Here is a 20,239-nt window from a genome sequence, read left to right as displayed (position 1 = left end):
ATTCCTATCTCCTTTCCATCCATCCATACCACCGTTCCCATATACCATAAAATACTGATGTCTCCTTATCCTTCAGACTCAAAGTTAGTTTGTCCATTTCTGCGCAATTCATAATCTTTTGTACAATAACTCTCTCTGTGGGCACACATGGCTGTTTCCAACATTGAGCGAAGGCCATCCTAGCAGCAGTTAATATATGTAGTATTAAATATTTTATACTCTTCACAATGGAAAAGAATTAATTTTTACCTCCTCTCCTGTTCCTTGCATAATTTCCAAAGGAATTGCAAATATTTTATTGTATATCCGAACCGATTTGTTTCTTCCACTTCTGATTTTGACAAGCAAAACTCTGAAATTTGTTCCTCCAAGATCAAGAGCCAAGTATTTTCCCTTTTCTGCAAAAGAAAAATTGATCTTTATCAAAATCCTTCTCAACTGCTTAGAATGTTCCTTGTCCAGCTTACAGACTGGCCATTTTTCTGTCTAAGACTCTAAGCAGACATACTGAATTCTAGGCAAATTTGCTCTGAAGTAATTATATTCAGATGTAGGTAATTCATATTGAGATATTGATATTGATATTGATATTGATATTCAGGTAGTCCTCGCCTTACGACCACAATTGAAGCCAAAATTTTTCATTGCCAAGCAACATAGCTATTAAGTAAATTTTGCCCTATTCTGCAAAGTTTCTTGCCTCGGTTATTAAGTGAATCACTTCAGCTGCTAAATTAGTAAAACAATTGTTAAGTGAATCTAGCTTTCCCATTGACTTTTCTTGTCAGAAGGTTGCAAAAGGGAATCACATGACCCCTGGGGTCATACTGCAAATGTCAACTCGCAAAGCATCCCTGGCCTGCTCTCAAGTTGCCATAGGCAAGGGGGATGGGAAAATGGCAAAGCAGCATGGCAACCAGAAACAAAAGCACATTCCAGACATCTCTCTCTCAAGGCTGTCTCCCAGGGTTACCCACAGCAGCTGGAGGGGAGTGATCTCTACAGCCTGCGAAATTGCTCCGTTGGTGAATGTGATTGATGACACACCCCAGGGGGAGGGGGGAAACAGGGTCATGCCTGGGCCGTAAATTATGTGAGATCAGAGTTGGCTTCACTTGGAATGTGTCAACATGAAGCTCCTAATAAATAACTGGATTTCTTTTGAAGCTTGACTCAAGGCTCATAATTTAATTAGGGCATCTGTCAGAACCCTGACAGCAACTATGATAAGTAGATGCCAGTTGCCAAGTATCCTATTTTTTATCTTGTGATATTGGGGATGCTGCAATGGTTGTGTGTAAATGGTCGTAAGTCACTTTTTTCAGTGCCATTTTAACTTTGAACAATCACCAAATGAATGGTTGTAAGTCAAGGACTACCTGTAGTTCCAGGTATGCAGTTGACCAATCCTTGACCATTCTCCAGATCTTTCCAGAAAGCTAAAGTTTAGGGTATATTAGAAACACCTAAACGTTTTATGCATGTTTAATGGTGTTTTAACATATCTAGACCAAAGATGCTTCGTCTTTTTTATGCAAAATGCTGGGTCAAACTCCATTTATCACTTACATATTTTAGTATCCAGGGGAAAAATGACTGAAATAAAAAAAGCATTGTTTTTTCAAAAGCAATGATAGCATCACCAGAAAAATCAGCAGAAATTTAAACTCACAGCATTTTGAGAATAGTTTATATATCAACATCAAGGCAGCCTGAGAGCTCCGAGGGGGAAGAGGGAATGGAGCTGGCAGAGAAAGGCGGAGCCTGGGCTGTCCGTCAGCCTTCAGATGGAGAGTCAACAACCCCCAGATCTGGAGGTGGCTGATGAGGAAGAGGAGGAACGGCTGGGTCCAGTGCCTGACACACAGATGCATAGGAGAGGAGAGCAGTGGAAATCCATGGGCCGGTCCTTGGGAAGGAAGAGTCACCACTGCCAGCAAAGCCCCACCCTAGCTCTGGAGATAAAAGGCAGCGGGCAGAGATGAATAGATGTGGCAGATAAATATTCATCTCCTTGCCGGACAGATTTGTTAGCCTGCATTGAAAGAGAAACTTTTTTGCTGGGGTTGCTGGTACTCCTAATAAAGGAATCGATTTAATTACAGAGGGTTTGTTGTGTTTGGGGAGCTGGGTCAGAACACTGTTAGAGCAGAGAAATACAGACATTATACTATGCCATGCCCCTGTATATCGGATTTTTCACAACTTCTATCCCCCTCCCGACATTTTTGAGCACCCATCCTTCCTTATGGACACACTTGGCATGTGGTAGGCTGCCTAGAAGATAGTTAATGTTATTAATTGCTCCTGGTTTTCTGGCTTTTCTTTTCAGATTTTTGTGAATCCCCTTGAGCTCTCCAAAGTGGGCAGCCTACACAGCTGTGAAAGAAATGAGGAAGTACCTGTCCCATCTGGAGTGCCGCAAACAAACGTTGGCAACATTTTCACAGTGGCTGCCGAGTGGGTTTCTTTCTTCAGGCCGTACTCCAGTTCTGTTCTCATTTTGTTTCTTACCTCGATGAGATTTTCTCGGGTTAATTTGAAAAGGGCCAAGACCTCATTAATCTGCTTCCGCTGAGACAGCAGCCTGTAAGCCACAGCGGTGACCATGGCAGCCCCCTTCCCGCTTCCGCTCTCCGAAAGCAGAAATCGGACATCACAATTGGGCACCAACCGCCGGACGACCTTATGGAGACGCTTGGCATACCTACAAGGAAGACCAAGGAGATAACAGCAGTTGTGATGATAACAGCTTGTGATGCGACCACTGCACAACACCAGCAGCTAAAACCATTCACAGATGTCAGGTATTTATGTTAACATGATAACAGTGATGTCACAATAACACCACTCCTTCTGGTTAGTTGGGACAGAAGGCCCTGCCCTCCCTACATTGTTTTGCAGCAGCACGACCCCTGAAGGAGCAAATCCACAATTTGGGGATTCTCCAGGACCTGTTGCTTTCCCATGTTCAGCTGATTATACCCCAGTCCCACCTGGGGTGGGAGGATTTTTTCAGAGTATATTCATCAACTGGAATAGGACACGGTAACAAGGTCAGCCAATGAATAGGCAAGGCAACTAAGTCAGCCAATGGGTGCTGAAACAGTTTGGAGGCTGGGCGTGGCTGAGAAACGAAACTGAAACCAGTGTGCACTTGTCTGCTGATCTGAGCTGAAATGAAAACTGTTCTCTGCTGTTGGTATTGTATATATATTCTTGTATATAAAGAAGTTTCTCATTTAAATCAATCCTGCTGAATCAGTTTACCTGTGTGTGCTTTCTGGATTTAATTTCTGCAACAAATTCTGACAGATTTTGCTCCAGTGACTCATACCCTTGTCCCCACCCACTCCAGCTTCTGCAACATATTTTAAACATGAGGCTGCCTTAGAAGTTCACTTGAAGGCTATAGTTGTTTCAGAGCTCAATGGCCCATGTGCTGGCCTGTGTTGGTAAGCAAAAACCCATGGCATCATTGCTGTGGGCCCTACGCTGGCTGCCAACTGGATGGGGTACCATTTCAACTGCTGATGTTAGCCAAGAAAGCCTTACATGGCCTGGCAATTCATTAGCTGCAGGCTCACATTGGAGTAGACACACCAGCTTGCTCTGCCTAGGAGAAGCTGTGGGTAGTGCTCCTCTATAGGGAGGTGAGAAGGGCCAAGGCTCTGTGATGACCTTTTCTGGTGGCTGAGTCCTCTGTCCTGTGGATGAGCCCTCCAGTGCAGGGGGTCTCCAACCTTGGCAACTTTAAGCCTGGCAGACTTCAACTCCCAGAATTCCCTAGCCAGCAAAGATGGCTGGGGAATTCTGGGAATTGAAGTCCGCCAGGCTTAAAGTAGCCAAGGTTGGAGACCCCTGCTCCTGTGGGCTTCTACCTGGACTCTTTTCAGCTCAAATAGGGGCTTTTCCAGGGGGGCATTTGGGCCTTGATTGCATCTTACTTCAATTATCACTGGGTTTCCTTCGTTTAATTCTACTCTGCATTTATTTTATTCTACATTATTTGAGGTGTCTGCAAACGTTTACTTTTGTGATTTTACTGTCAGTTGCTTTACCTTGTAAAATCTATCGCGTTTGTAATCTAATTCCAGAGGCAACAGAGAGTGACAGAGAGAGAGAGAGAGAAAGAGAGAAAGAGAGAAAGAGAAATACTGTACATTCTTGCTAGACAGGATGTTGACTTGAATGAAATCTCAGTGGCTGATTCTACACAAGAAGAAAGATTAATTAGCTGCCCAGAGTTGCTTCAAATTGTGAGATGGGATTGTATAACTTTAATAAGTAAGCAAGCAAGCAAACAAACAAGCAAATAAATAAGGCATATTCCACAAAGGTATCAGATTTGGATTTCTCCCTCTCTCCAATAGCAATTCTTCTAGCTTCCTAAACTTTTTAGGATCCAAAAGTCAGATAAAGGGAAATCCTCCCCACCCACCCTGCAGACCCTCGTGGCACATGCCACCCCATACCAGAGGTGATATTCAGCAGGTTCTGACCAGTTCTGGAGAACCGGTAGCAGAAATTTTGAGTAGTTTGGAGAACCGGTAAATACCACCTCTGACTGGCCCCGTCCCCATCTATTCTCTGCCTCCAGAGTCCCAGCTGATCAGGAGGAAATGGGGATTTTGCAGTAACTTTCCTCTGGAGTGGGGAGGGAATGGAGATTTTACAGTATCTTTCCCCTGCCACGCCCACCAAGCCACGCCCACAGAACCTGTAGTAAAAAAATTTGAATCCCACCACTGCCCCATACCCTGTTTTTCAAGAACCATGGAACTTTAATGAAAAAGTGCTTCTACCCAAGAAACTTAAATCTGGATTTGGCTGAAAGTAAGTGCTTTTGCTGCGTCACAGTTATGCTTCATTTAACCCCACTTTCTGCCTCAGTAAGGTAAAGGTAAAGGTTCCCCTCACACATACGTGCTAGTCGTTGCCGACTCTAGGGGGTGGCGCTCATCTCCGTTTCTAATCCGAAGAGCCAGCACTGTCCGAAGACGTCTCCATGGTCATGTGGCCGGCATGACTCAACGCCAAAAGCGCACAGAACGCTGTTACCTTCCCATCAAAGGTGGTCCCTATTTTTTCTACTTGCATTTTTACATGCTTTCAAAACTGCTAGGTTGTCAGAAGCTGGGACAAGTAACGGGAGCTCACCCCGTTACAGGACAGCACTAAGGATTCGAACCGCTGAGCTGCCGACCTTTCGATCGACAAGCTCAGCGCTTTAGCCACTGAGCTACCGCATCTGTCTCAGTAGACAAACGTTAATCCGCTGAGCAAATGAAACACAATTTGCTCTTGTTTTGATCTACTATCTGGTAACCAGAGAAAAAGAACATTTCTAGACCACTAGCCTATTTGATTCCAAAGCCTTCACAATGTACCGTATATACTCGAGTATAAGCCGAGTTTTTCAGCACGTTTTTTGTGCTGAAAAGCGGCCCCCTCGGCTTATACTCGAGTCTACGTCTTCGGGAACCCCGCACAGGAGGGGGTACCGAACGGACTCCCATGGAAAGGCTGGGACACACAAAGCGCGCCAAGAACGGCTTCCTGTCCTCTCCTCGCGGAGGCGGCACAGGTTCGCGAGCGGGAGGAGCAGCCGGCACCGCCCGCACCTGGCAACCGCAGGCAGCTGGCAGCGCTGCCCAGCGCTACGGGAGGGACGGGGAGCGGGCCCGCCGAGGTCTCGCGGGATTTGTCGTCCCCAGGCCGGCCCCCATTCCCGTGCCTGGCGGGCGGGACGCAAGGAAGAGGAAGCACGAGCAGACCCCGACCAGACCGCCAGCGAGCACTGCGGACGGCACAAACTTGGCGGGCTGCTGCTGCTGCTGCTGCCGCCGCCGCCGCCGCCGCCACCGCCACCGCCACCGCCACCACCACGGAGCGAGCCCGACCTCCTGCCCGAATCGCGCCGTGCAGTGCTGATGGGGAGCTGCCGAGTCCGCCTGAGCTTGGCGGCTGCTAGAGCGCGAGGCCGGGAGGCTGAGCTCGCACAGCATGGGTAAGGCGGAGAGGAAGGAGCCTTCGCCCATTACTCCGATGGAATGACCTTTTCTTCTGGCCTTTGGGGTGGCTCGCGGGCGGCGAAGTCATGGGTCGGGAAACCTCCTCCTCAGCCGAGAAGGCTGGCGGCCCCCGCCCGCCTCTCACTGCACCGCCAGGGCTTCCCCGCGCCAATGCACAGCCTGGCGGGAGTTACTGCGGCTCACCCAGCTCCCGCCCCAACTGGTGGTGTCGGGGCAGCCGCCGCCGCTTAGCAAAAGGTCGCCGCCCAAAACTCCTCGCCTTCTCCTGGGAAGGGCTGGATGGCTAGCCGGGAAGGGTTGAATAAGCCAACCTCCTCCTCCCTCCTCCTCTCCCCGCAAGCGAAAGAGCTTTTCCCGCTTGCCGCTTGGGAGGAGGAGGAACACGAGCACCGCCTTTCGCGCTGGCATTCCGGGATTTCCCTTTGTTTAGAGCTGGGAATCCTCCTTCCTCAGCGGCCTTTCCCTGCCCCAGTCCTCAGAGCTCTCTCTCCGGATCGCTCTTCTAGTTGACCCTATACTTTAGGCTGGAACAAGCGGTTTGAGAACTGGGTTATTGCTTTACTATCTTCTCTTGCTTTTTCATGCTCGGGCAACCCTGGGCTTTCCTCGAGTCTCATTTCCCACCCTAGGCTTATACTCGAGTCAATAGTTTTTCCCAGTTTTTTGTGGTAAAATTTGGTACCTCGGCTTATATTCGGGTCGGCTTATACTCGAGTATATACGGTATTTTAAATTACAATTGGGTTGAGTTTCATCACTTTTTTTTAGACCTAAACTGATAGCAAAGACTACTGTATAGTCATAGGGAATTCTGCCCACTATTTTTGTAGACAGAGAGTGTAGGCATCAACATTCAAGCCTCTCTCTTGATGTCTCCAATCTAGCCAATATATATTAATGCAAAAGATTATATATAAAATAAACTATCTGGGGAGGGGGGAAGCAATGGTAAGCAAAATGCATCAAGTAAGGAGAGCAAGCGGAGGAAAATGTGGCATGTGATAAAAAAAGAAAGTATCATCCTATCTAGATCAGTATTTTTCAAACTTAGCAAAAAGAATAAAAGATTGTGAATAGAGTGGAGTGGAATGGAATGGAATGGAATGGAATGGAATGGAATAGAATAGAATAGAATAGAATAGAATAGAATAGAATAGAATAGAATAGAATAGAATAGAATAGAATAGAATAGAATAGAATAGAATAGAATAGCATAGCATAGCATAGCATAGAATAGAATAGAATAGAATAGTTGGAAGGGACCTTGTGGATCATCTAGTCCAACTTGGATGGACTTCAACTCCCAGAATACCCCAGTTAGCACTCTGGGAGTTGATATCCACCCATCTTAAAATTGCCAAAGATTGATCTAAACATACCAATACCATTTACCATGTCTCTCCTTGCCTTCTAATTCTTGCAAGCCATCTTCACCTCCACCAAACCTATATACTGCTTGTCTGCCCTCTCCCTTCTGAAGGAGATCTTGGTTGGTACCACTCAGTAGTGGGTTCCACTTACCTTCGCTACCGGTTAGGAACTGGGAGCACGTGTACACTTATGCTCACTTCACTTGCACACGGCACTTCTGAGCATGCGCAGAACCTTCTGGCATGAGCAGAACGTCTGTGATGACATCCGGGCGGGTGGGCGGCATCTCCCACCGCCGCCACTACCAGTTCGCCCGAACCAGGGCGTACCGGTAGAAACCCACCACTGGTACCACTATATCGGCCTATCTTTAAACACAGGCGCATATCATTAAACTGAAGCGCAGCACACAGTTCAGCCATCCAATCGATCTTCTGACTCACTGGAGGAAGAAAGCAGGGTCAACGGCTCTCCTGCTCCACACTCTTAACATCCGACTTACTGTGGATGGGTCTTGTACAGGGTCCCATCGATTCCGACCGTGGTTCGGAGCCTCGCCAGTTTCTTATTTTCACGAAGCCGCGTCAGTATTGCTGCCAGGGCGGTGGCGCAGAGGTTGGCCGAACGAAACGAAACAATTGTGCAAACGTGCTGGACAGCAATGCAGTCGTCTTCGGAGGGATCCAGGCCCAGTTCCCTCAGAATTTCTTCCGTGTTTCTCAGGCCTTCTTTATTCCTGGTGCCCAGCCAAGAAATTAGGAAAACGGCATTTCAGTTACGGGAAGGGATAAAAATTGAGGATGCAGTCTGTGGATTAGAAATTATGCTGCAGGAGGGCCCTTTCTGAATGCTCTTTGATCATGGATTTATAGCTGCCTTGATTATTTTACACACACAGGAAGGAAAGAAGAAAGGAGGGAGGGAGGGAGGGAGGGAGGGAGGGAGGGAGGGAGGGAAGGGAAGGAAGGAAGGAAGGAAGGAAGGAAGGAAGGAAGGAAGGAAGGAAGGAAGGAAGGAAGGAAGGATCAATTTTTGTAGAAAGTCACAGAGATGACCTGGAGAATCAAAATGAAGACTTCTGTGAGGCTGCTATAGCAGCATCTAAAGTTGAAGAGACAATTATGCTATTCTCAAATCAGTGTCAACCGGGTCTATTTGCTATGTTACAGAGGAGTAACGGTGTTTCACAGATAGTCTTCCTTTTACAACCACAACTGAACCCAAAATTTATGTTCCTAAGAGAGACAGTTATTGCCTGAATTTGGCCTACAATTGTTAAGTGAATCACTGCGGCTGTTAAATTAATAACACAGTTCTTAAGCGCATATGGCTCTCCATTCACTATGAGCTGCAGTGGTGGAGTGGTTAGAATGCAGTACTTCAGGCTACTTCTGCTGACTGCCAGCTGACTGCAATTTGGCAGTTCGAAACTCACCAGGCTCAAGGTTGACTCAGCCTTCCATCCTTCCAAGGTGGGTAAAATGAGGACCCAGATTGTTGGGGGCAAGAGGCTGACTCTGTAAAACCGCTTAGAGAGGGCTGTAAGTCTAAGTGCTATTGCTTGTCAGAAGGTCACAAAAGGGGATCCCAGGACTCCAGAACCCTGCAAGTGTCATAAATATGAAGCGTTTGAATGCTGATCACGTGACTATGGGGATGGTCATAAGTTTGAAAAACAGTCATCAGTTACTTTTTTCAGTGCCATTGTACTTCAAACGGTCACTAAATGAATGGTTGTAAGTTGAAGACTATCTGTGTTATCTTTTCTATTTTGCATGGATATACAAGTGAGCACCTGACATATCCCCCCCCCCAAAAAAATCTCACAAATGCTTCCCTTACTTTCTGCCAGGAAAAATCCCAGTATTAAGCCAATTAATTAATTATTGATTTCTTTAAAAATACCCTTATCTGCTATTCTTGCATAAAGATCTCTTGCCTGTGGCTCTAATGCAGCGGTTCTCAACCTGTGGGTCGCAACCCCGTTGGGGGTTGAATGACGATTTGCCAGGGGTCACCTAAGACCATCGGAAATATGGGAAGTATACTTGCGAGTCGAAGAATCGCGCTCCAATGGTTGACTCCACAAGCCAGCTGCAGGCTCTTCAAATCGCTAGCCGAATTCAGCTTCAGGCGCGATGAATTAAAAAAGAGAGAAATCTTTGCTCTGATGTCTCCCTCTCAAGCCAGCTGCAATTGCTCCCAATCGCTAGCCTAATCTGGCTTCAGGCGCAATAAACTTAATAGGGGAGGAGTCTCCGCTTTAATGACTCCGTCCTCAAGGCAAGCAGTTCAGATCGCTAGCCAATATGGCTTCAGGCGCGATAAATTCAAAACAAAAATAATTTTACAGTTGGAGGTCGCCACATCGTGGGGAATTGTATTAAAGGGGTCGCCATATCGTGGGGAATTGTATTAAAGGGGTCGCAGCACTATAAAAGTTGAGAACCACTGCTCTAATGTGACTTCAACGGATAATTAGAACTACAGAAAAACCAATGGCTACCAACCTGCCTTCCATTGAGGACCTATATACTGCACGAGTCAAAAAGAGGCTATGAAAATATTTACAGATCCCTCACATCCTGGACATAAACTGTTTCAACTTCTACTCTCAAAACGACGCTACAGAACACTGCACATCAGTACAACTAGACACAAGGACAGTTTTTCCCCGAACACCATCACTCTGCTAAACAACTAATTCCCACAACACTGTCAAATAATTTACTATTATTCTTCTCCTCCTTACTATCTATCTCTTCCCATTTATTACTATAACCATGTTGCTTGTATCTTTCAATTTATATTGCTTTTACTTGTTTCCTAGTACGATTTGATAGCTTATTAGTAACCCTGACTATCACTAAGTGTTGTTTCTTTTTATTCTTGATGAATGTATTTTATTCTCCTTAAGTACACTGAGCGCATATACACCTAAGACAAATTCCTTGTGTGTCCAATCACACTTGGCCAATAAACTATTCTATTCTATTCTATTCTATTCTATTCTATTCTATTCTATTCTATTCAATGATAGGATCAAAGCCCAAACCTGCTGCTTAAAGAAGACAACTCACTTTGGACCATGTATTTAGTTAACTTTCAAGAGAACAGAAGGAAATATTTCTAGGGAAATAACTGTGTTAATTCACGAGAGCAAAACTCTCAAGAGTTTTTTTTTTTAGAACAAATGTAATTTTACATGTTTATGCTTTCAGCTTTTAAGGTAACGAAGAATGAAAGAATATATTAGACTCAAACCTCTTACTTTTCCATAGCAGCCACGTGTCTTGTTTCGATCTTGCCCTTAGTACATAGCGCTGTGGATAACTTTCCATTGAAAAGCAAGCCTTTTCTTGCCATTTTTAAAAGGATAAACCTGACCAGTTCTCCCAGATATAATCCACTAATCATCTTCTCAAACCTATATTCAAACAGAGAATAGTCAAATGTTAGATATCTCTGTAGAGAGGTGTCAAAAATGTTAAAATGGTGGAGCTTCAAGCCCCATTTCATGTTCAAGTGGCCTTCAGTAAAAATCTCCCATCACAACAGATGATGAATTTCATTTCACCCAATGAAAGTTTTATTTTCCAAAAACATATATTTTAAAATACATAATCTGATGTTTCGAAATTATTTCAGGGATGGTATTTTTGCACTTTCAAATGTGACCCAGGGGTGAAATTCAAAAGGTTCTGACAGGTTCTGGAGAACCGGTAGCAGAAATTTTGAGTAGTTCGGAGAACTGGCAAATACCACCTCTGGCTGGCCCCAGAGTAGGGTGGGAAAGGAGATTTTGCAATGTCCTTTTCCCAGGAGTGGGGAGGGAATGGGGATTTTGCAGTATCCTTCCCCTGCCATGTCCCCAAGCCACACCCACCAAGCCACACCCACCAAGCTACATCAGACCCACCAAAGCCATGCCCACAGAACCGGTAATTTAAAAAAAATTGAATTCTACCACTGCAAATGTCTGAAATGTGTCAGCTTGTGGTCAGTTTACCTCAATGTTTCTCAACCTTCACAACTTTAAGATGTGTAGACTTTAACTCCCAGAATGGCTGACTGGCTAGGGAATTTGTGGAGTTGAAGTCCACACATCTTAAGGTTGCCAAGACTGAGAAAAAACTAGTTTAGTTAATGCACCTCATTATTCTCAGTTGTTTGGAGGTTTTTTTTTTAATGCCATCAATTTGTAAATTGAACCAAAAGTCAGTAGAAATGTATTTAAAAGGTCTTAGGAATATAGGACTTACCAAGGTATTTGGACTCCAGGTCTCTCCAGTTCTCTTATATAGCACCTCCACTAATCGCACCAATTCTTAGAGCTAAACTCAGAGTTACTGTGTGGTAAGATGGGTGGCTAATAAATTTTACAAACAAACAAACAAACTTATTCAGTGTAATTTCTGTTTCAACGTATGTCTAATTCAGTGTTTCTCCACCTTGGCAACTTTAAGATATATGGACTTCAACTCCAAGATTTTCCTCAGCCGGCATGCTAGCTGGAGGATTCTGAGAGTTGAAGTCCACACATGTCAAAGTTTTTATGGTTGAGAAACATTAGCCTCATTTGCTACCTTAGGAGAAGGAAACCTTACAACAGCCTGATAACTCTGCTTACAATTGTTTTCCGGGATTTATTGACCCTGAGTCAATCTCCTTGTCGAACTCTGTCCTGATGTCTTCCAGAGATGAATCATCTCCAAAGGCTCCCCATTCGGTGTTAATGCACATCCGGCCTTCATCCCCTTCTACTAGATCAATATTGCTCATCTCTTCCATGTAGCAAGCGTTGGTTCCCGTTCCTGCTCAGCCGTCACATTTTGAAAGTTGGAAGAAACAGAGAGATGAATAAACAGCTTGCTTCATGCCCACACCTCAATCTAGAACAGGGCTCCCCAACCTTGTCAACGTTAAGCCTGGTGGGCTTCAACTCCCAGAATTCCCCAGCCAGCTTTGCTGGCTGGGGTATTCTCGGAGTTGAAGTCCTCCAGGCTTAAAGTTGCCAAGGTTGGAGACCTCTGATCTAGAATGCTTTTCAAAACTACATGCACAAAGTACCCAATAACAAGATTGCTGGGGGAGGCACAGGTTTATAATTATAAACACAAATTTATAATTCTGGAATATAGAATAACAGAGTTGGAGGGGTCCTTGGAGGCCTTCTAGTCCAACTCAGTGGTGAAATCCGGCCGGACCTATCCTGCTCATGCGAATCGGGCCGGTGGTGGGAGGCTCCGCCCACCAACCAGGACATCATTACGTCCTGCTTTTTATCTTCTGCACATGCGCAGAAAGCTCTGTGCATGCGTGGAAGAGAGATGCACGCTCACATTTCCGAACCAGTAGCGAAGGTAAGTGCATTTCACCGCTGGTCCAACCCCTTGCTCAAGCAGAAGACCTTATACCATTCTGGATATATGTCTAATCTCTTCTTAAAAACCTCCAGTGGTGAAGCTCCCACAACTTCTGGAGGCAAGCTATTCCAATGATTATTCTCACTGTCAAGAAATTTCTCCTTAGTTTTAGTTTGGATCTCTCTTTCACAAGTTTCCATCCATTTCTTCTTGTCCTGCCTTCAGGTGCCTTGGACAATAAGTTGACCCCCTTTCCTCTGTGACAGCCCCTCAAATACTGAAAGACATCTATCATGTCACGCTTAATCTTCTCTTCGATAGGCTAGACATACCGAGTTCCTTTAGCCATTCATCATATGGTTTAGCCTCCAGCCCCCTATTCCACTTTGTTGCTCTTCTCTGACTCTTTCTAGAGCAGGGGTGTCAAACTCAATTTCATTGAGGGCCACATCAGGATTGTGTTTGACCTCAGGGGGCCAGGGTGGACGTGGCCAGCTTGACATCACTTGTGTCAGGGGTGCCTGTGGTGGCACAAGCACTCTGCCAGTGAAAACAAGCTCCCGAGGGCTCCCGAGGGCTCCCGAGGGCTGTGCATGGCCCCCTGTGCTCAGGGGGCCACGCACAGCCCTTGTGAGCTCTGTTTCTGGCTGCAACGGCCTCCTGCAACTCTGCCAGCGAAAATGGAGTTCGGTTTTCACTGGCAGAAGCAACACAGGCTGGTCCTTTGCTGTTTCCAAAGCGGCCCTGTGGGCCAGATCTAAGCACCCTGTGGGCCGGATCTAAGCACCCTGTGGGCTGGATCTGGCCTTTGGGCCTTGAATTTGACACCCCTGTTCTAGAGTCTCAGTATCTTTTTTGTATCGTGGTGGCCAAAACTGGAGACAGTATTCCAAGGTTGCTCTTACCAAAGCAGTGTAAAGTGGTACTAACATTTCATGTGATCTTGATACTATCCCTCTGTTAATGAGTTTAGAATTGCATGGGCTATTTTGGCAGGTGCAGCACACTGCTGGCTCATATTTAAGTGGTTGGCCACTTGGACTCCCAGATCCTCTTTACAGTTTCTGCTGTTGAGGCAGGTACCACCTATTCTATGCCTATGCATTTAGGTTTTCTTGCCTAATCACCACTGAGTTCCATTTTGTTGGATAGGGATGCAGTCTTCAGATTTGTCAAGATTCCAGCAAGATACCAGGCAGTACAGGTAGTCCTCTATATACGACCCTAATTGAGCTTGAAATTATGGTTATGCTGGTTGTTAAGCAGGTTATCATCTGGCCAATTTCACAACACAGTTTTTTGTGATGGTTATTAAGTGTTTTTTTGCCAGAAATCAAAAGTAGATGCCATTTTTCAGCAAAAAAAAATAATCACGTGACTTCAGGATGCTGTAAATGGCCATAAAAATGGGCCCGTTGCCGAGCACCCAAAATGCGGGCAACCATCAGAACTTTGAATGTGGGTGGTAAATACTTTTTTGGGGGGTCCATTGCAACTTCGAACAATAGCTAAGCAACCGGTTGTAAATCAAGGACTACCTTTATTCAAACAGCCGTGTAAAAACTCAATTAATCGAGATTAGTTATTTTCATCAAAACAATGATAAACTCATTGTATTAGCCAAAACAATGCTAAAATAAATGTATTAGCCTAGAGCAAAAGGCGGAGATTGAATTATTAAAAGATTTTTTAAAAGATATCTATAATTTATTCAAATTAAACTGAAACATCTGGAACATTATTTATTTATTTATTTATTTATTTTATTTGATTTTTATACCGCCCTTCTCCCGAAGGACTCAGGGCGGTGTACAGGCATAACAAAACCGACATTACAATATATAAGTTTAAAATACGATTTAAAAAACTTATTTTAAATTAGCCCAATGATTAAAATTTCCCATACTAAAAACCCCGTTTAAAATAAATAAATTTAAACATTAAAATCCCAATTTAAGCCAGCCCCGCTGGATAAAAGATGAGTCTTGAGTTCATGATTTAAATGTCCAAGGTCGGGTATTTGGCGTAAACCGGGGAAGCTCGTTCCAGAGTGTGGGAGCCCCACAGAGAAGGCCCTTCCTGGGGCCGCCAGCCGACATTGTTTGGCGGACGGCACCCTGAGAAGTCCCTCTCTATGGGAGCGCACGGGTCGGTGGGAGGCGTGTGGTAACAGCAGGCGGTCCCGTAAGTACCCAGGTCCTAAGCCATGGAGCGATTTAAAGGTCATAACCAACACCTTAAAGTGCACCCGAAGGCCACAGGCAGCCAGTGCAGTCTGCGCAGGAGGCGGTGTTACATGGGAGCTACGTGTAGCTCCCTCTATAACCCGCGCAGCTGCATTCTGGACTAACTGAAGCCTCCGAGCGCACTTCAAGGGGAGCCCCATGTAGAGAGCATTACAGTAATCCAAGCGAGAGGTAACGAGCGCATGAGTGACTGTGCATAAGGCATCCCGATCAAGGAAGGCGCAACTGCGAACCAGGCGAACCTGGTGGAAGGCCCTCCTGGAGCGGCCGTCAAATGGTCTTCAAACGACAGCCGATCATCCAGGAGGACACCCAAGTTGCGCACCCTATCCTTTGGGGCCAGTAACTGCCTCCAACAGCCAGCCGCTGCTGCAGCTGACTGAATCGGGTGCCGGCATCCACAGCCACTCCGCCTTGGAGGATTAAGCTTGAGCCTGTTTCTCCCCATCCAGACCCGTACAGCTTCCAAACACCGGGACAGCACTTCAACAACTTCATTGGGGTGGTCCGGGGTGGAAAAGTACAGCTGGGTGTCGTCAGCGTACTGCTGGTATCTCACCCCGAAACCACTGATGATCTCACCCAACGGCTTCATGTAGATGTTGAACAGCAGGGGCGAGAGAATCGACCCCTGTGGGACCCCACAAGTGAGGCCCCTCGCGGTCGACCTCTGCCCCCCTGTCAACACCGTCTGCGACGGGCCAGAGAGATAGGAGGAGAACCACCGATATACGGTGCCTCCCACTCCCAATCCCCAACCGCGCAGCAGGATACCATGATCGATGGTATCGAACGCCGCTGAGAGGTCTAATAGGACCAGGGCAGAGGAATATCCCCTGTCCCTGGCCCTCCAGAGATCATCCACCAATGCGACCAAAGCTGTCTCCGTGCTGTATCCGGGTCGGAAGCCGGACTGGAATGGGTCTAGATAGACATCTTCATCCAGGTGTTGGGGCAGCTGTCGCGCCACGGCATTTCTACAACCTTCGCAACAAAGCCAAGGTTGAGACTGGACGATAATTACCCAAAATAGCTGGGTCCAAAGAGGGCTTTAAGGAGGGTCTCACCACCGCCTCTTTCAAGGCGGCAGGAAAACCCCATCCAACAAAGAAGCGTTGATAATCCTCTGAGCCAGCCTCGTGTCACCGCCTGAGTGGCCAGTACCAGCCAGGAAGGACACGGTCCAGTAAACATGTCGTGCCGTGAAGCCTCCCCAACAACCTGTCCACGCCCTCGGAGCCACAGGGTCAAACTCATCCCAAATGTGCTCAACAAGACGTGCCTCCTCTCCCTCGCTTGATCATCCCAAATTCGTCCAGACCGCCCTCAGCTGAGCGATTTTATCGATAGATAACCACTAAACTCCTCGGCTCGTCCCTGCAAAGGGTCATCCCGCACCTCCTGATGTAGGAGAGCGGTCACCAAACAGGGCGGCCGGGCGGTTATCTGCCGACGCAATGAGGGTGGAGGCGAGGAGCGCTCGCCTCATTGCCACTAGGTAGGTCCTAGAATAGGTCCTAACTAGTGTCCGATCAGCTTCGGAGCGACTGGACCTCCAGGTGCTCTCTAGGCGTCTTCTCCGGCGTTTCATCTCCCTCAGCCCCTTGGAGAACCAAGGGGCCGGACGAGATCTACGCCGGGTCAGAGGCCGCAAAGGCGCGACACGGTCCAGGGCCCCGGCCGCGGCCCGCTCCCAGGCCACGACCAGTTCCTCAGTCGTGCCGCGGGCCAGATCCTCAGGGAATGGCCCAAGCTCCGTCTGGAACCTCTCAGGGTTCATGTCTTAACGTCAGCTAGTTTGACCAGGGGTGGGCTGCTGGGGGTTCACAGGGGTTCAGGAGAACCTCTAGCTAAGATTCTGTGCAGTTCAGAGAACCCCCAAATCCCACTCCTGGCTGGTCCCACCCACCCTGCCTCACCTCTCTCGGGAGTCCCCATGCGGCCCATTTGGATGCAGGTAAGTGCAGGGCGCTTGGGGAGGGCGAAAAAAGGGGCCTACCAGAAGTTCAGGGAATGAGTTCATTTCCAGCCTCCAGATGGCCTCTGGAGCCTGGGGAGGCTGTTTTCACCCTCCCAGAGGCTTTAGGAAAGCCTCCGGAGCCCGGGGAGGGCAAAAATGCGCCTCCCCCCACCGTTGTGCAGGAGGCTGACTAGGCCACGCCCAGCAACCAGGCAGAAAAACCCTTGCTAAAAATTTTGAAGTCCACCCCTGATTTGACCCCATCTTCTTACAAAAGAATATAAACTTACCAATAATGACACCAACTTCACATCGCTGGTCGTCATAGCCACAGGTCATCATTGTTCCCACTGTGTCGTTAACCAATGCCAAAACTTCTATCTCAATGTCCTATAGGCACAAATACAACAGAACCTCCAATGGTTTTCAACTCTATCTTTTTTTTAAATAAGTAAGATCTATTCATGATGTATGAAGCAAACACAAGTTTGCTTTATACAATCAGTATTGTTGTATTATTGGACGAAGCTGCAGGGTCATTGGTATTCCCAGAACATTAGTCACTCGTTAACTCCGGAAAACCATAACGTCAGGAATTTCAACAATTTCAAAAAAGTCAAATTATCAGGCTTATATTACAAATAAATTACTGTCCATAAATAAATCAACGTATAGGAAAAACCATCCAAATTCCATTAAATCTCTCATGTCTGTATCCTTGAGGTGAAATAGAGCATCGGGCAACAAATTTTGAACCAAGGTACACAAATGAGCTCACTTACAGAAATGTATCTGAAATCTGGGACTCCTGACTCCTGTAAAACTGAAATTTGGCAAATTTTATAAACCATTTTATGACATAAAAATTATCATAAGTTATTTTGTGACATAATACAAAATGTCATAAAACATTTCCTATGGTCAACTCCGGCTGTTTGATTGTGCTATACAGTTCAGTGTGGACTACTTCCAAGGCAAATATATCTTTGAATATCTCCTTGAATTTTTAAGAACTTCAAGTACATCAGAAGCTGTGTTTGTATGAAGGCATGGAGGCATCTGCTAAGGAAATATCTCTGAAAGGATGACACAGGGGGCCACGGGTTGTCTAGTTTTGAAATAATGAACGGGACAATTTTTTCTTTTCTTTTTCAGAGAACCGAGAACTTTATAAAGATATGATTTTTCCCATCATGAAAAGGAAAAATTTCAGGAAATCCGACATTTGCGGATCAGGGGAAAAAAACCCAATCTTATGTGGTTTGATGAAGATTATAAACTCTTGTATGCACCAAGACAAATTCCTTGTGTGTCCAATCACACTTGGCCAATAAAAAAATTCTATTCTATTCTATTCTATTCTATTCTATTCTATTCTATTCTATTAACTGGTGCTATCAGAATCCAGATTGTTTGGCCACTATAGACCAACACAGCTCTCCTCAGCAGGCATATCAACAAACAATATACACACTGTAGCAGAGGTGGGTTTCAGCAGGTTCTGACCAGTTCTGGAGAACTGGTAGCAGAAATTTTGAGTAGTTCAGAGAATCGGTAGTAAAAATTCTGACTGGTCCCGCCCCCATCTATTCTCTGCCTCCTGAGTCCCAGCTGATGAGGAGGAAATGGGGATTTTGCAGTAACCTTCCCCTGGAGTGGGGTGGGAATGGAGATTTTACAATATCCTTCCCCTACCACGGCCACCAAACCATGCCACGCCCACAGAACCGGTAGTAAAAAAAATTGAAACCCACCACTGCACTGTAGCTGAAACACAGGTTATTCAGAAAACATATCAGGCTTAACTTGCCTTGTGCTTCGTGAGGGCTTTGCAGAGATTGTTCACCACATCCGTCTGTTGTACCCCTCGAACTTTAAAATGTTTTGTCCATGAAAGAAGGAGCCCCTACCAAAAAAGCAATTATTAATGACAATAAATTTAGACTACGTTGATGTAAATTCATTAATGTTGGTGACTGACGACTCAGCACAAGTGACTGGGAAAAAAATCATAATTTTTAATCACTGAATAAAAGAAGGACTTTTGGTGACATGAGAGCAGTATTCTAGTATTTGAGGGGCTGCCAAAGCGCCAGAGGCACAGGTGATATTCAGCAGGTTCTGACCGGTTCTCCAGGGGAAATTTTGAGTAGTTCGGAGAACCAGTAAATACCACCAACTCACTGGCCCCGCCCCCATCTATTCTCTGCCTCCTGAGTCCCAGCTGATTGGAAGGAAATAGGGATTTTGTAGTAACCTTCCCCTGGAGTGGGGAGGGAATGGAGATTTTACATTATCCTTCCCCTGGAGTGGGGAGGGAATGGAGATTTTACAGTGTCCTTCCCCTGGAGTGGGGTGGGAATGGAGATTTTAGAGTATCCTTCTCCTGGAGTGGGGTGGGAATGGAGATTTTACAGTGTCCTTCCCCTGGAGTCGGGTGGGAATGGAGATTTTACAGTGTCCTTCCCCTGGAGTGGGGTGGGAATGGAGATTTTACAGTGTCCTTCCCCTGGAGTGGGGTGGGAATGGAGATTTTACAGTGTCCTTCCCCTGGAGTGGGGTGGGAATGGAGATTTTAAAGTATCCTTCTCCTGGAGTGGGGTGGGAATGGAGATTTTACAGTGTCCTTCCCCTGGAGTGGGGTGGGAATGGAGATTTTACAGTGTCCTTCCCCTGGAGTGGGGTGGGAATGGAGATTTTACAGTGTCCTTCCCCTGGAGTGGGGTGGGAATGGAGATTTTACAGTATCCTTCCTCTGGAGTGGGGTGGGAATGGAGATTTTAGAGTGTCCTTCCCCTGGAGTGGGGTGGGAATGGAGATTTTACAGTGTCCTTCCCCTGGAGTGGGGTGGGAATGGAGATTTTAGAGTGTCCTTCCCCTGGAGTGGGGTGGGAATGGAGATTTTACAGTATCCTTCCTCTGGAGTGGGGTGGGAATGGAGATTTTAGAGTGTCCTTCCCCTGGAGTGGGGTGGGAATGGAGATTTTAGAGTATCCTTCTCCTGGAGTGGGGTGGGAATGGAGATTTTACAGTGTCCTTCCCCTGGAGTGGGGCGGGAATGGAGATTTTAGAGTATCCTTCTCCTGGAGTGGGGTGGGAATGGAGATTTTACAGTGTCCTTCCCCTGGAGTGGGGTGGGAATGGAGAGTTTACAGTGTCCTTCCCCTGGAGTGGGGTGGGAATGGAGATTTTAGAGTATCCTTCTCCTGGAGTGGGGTGGGAATGGAGATTTTACAGTGTCCTTCCCCTGGAGTGGGGCGG

At 46.4% G+C, this 20,239-nt stretch overlaps 1 protein-coding gene across 1 annotated transcript in view; it reads right to left on the bottom strand.

Moving 5' to 3' along the window:
- Positions 1 to 20,239, bottom strand: part of LOC131200385 (hexokinase HKDC1-like) — a 70,625-nt gene that overhangs the window by 25,793 nt on the left and 24,593 nt on the right. The window contains exons 5-11 of the mRNA XM_058187056.1: positions 18,789 to 18,884; positions 17,269 to 17,368; positions 12,037 to 12,220; positions 10,678 to 10,833; positions 7,909 to 8,142; positions 2,403 to 2,707; positions 250 to 398 (exon numbers count right to left, since the gene is read on the bottom strand). Of these exons, the coding sequence (XP_058043039.1) occupies positions 250 to 398; positions 2,403 to 2,707; positions 7,909 to 8,142; positions 10,678 to 10,833; positions 12,037 to 12,220; positions 17,269 to 17,368; positions 18,789 to 18,884 (1,224 nt within the window). The remainder of the gene's footprint in view (positions 1 to 249; positions 399 to 2,402; positions 2,708 to 7,908; positions 8,143 to 10,677; positions 10,834 to 12,036; positions 12,221 to 17,268; positions 17,369 to 18,788; positions 18,885 to 20,239) is intronic.

The sequence above is a fragment of the Ahaetulla prasina genome, chromosome 6 (genome assembly GCF_028640845.1).
Source record: "Ahaetulla prasina isolate Xishuangbanna chromosome 6, ASM2864084v1, whole genome shotgun sequence".
Lineage (NCBI taxonomy): Eukaryota > Metazoa > Chordata > Lepidosauria > Squamata > Colubridae > Ahaetulla > Ahaetulla prasina.
This window is presented reverse-complemented; position numbering and strand designations above follow the sequence as displayed.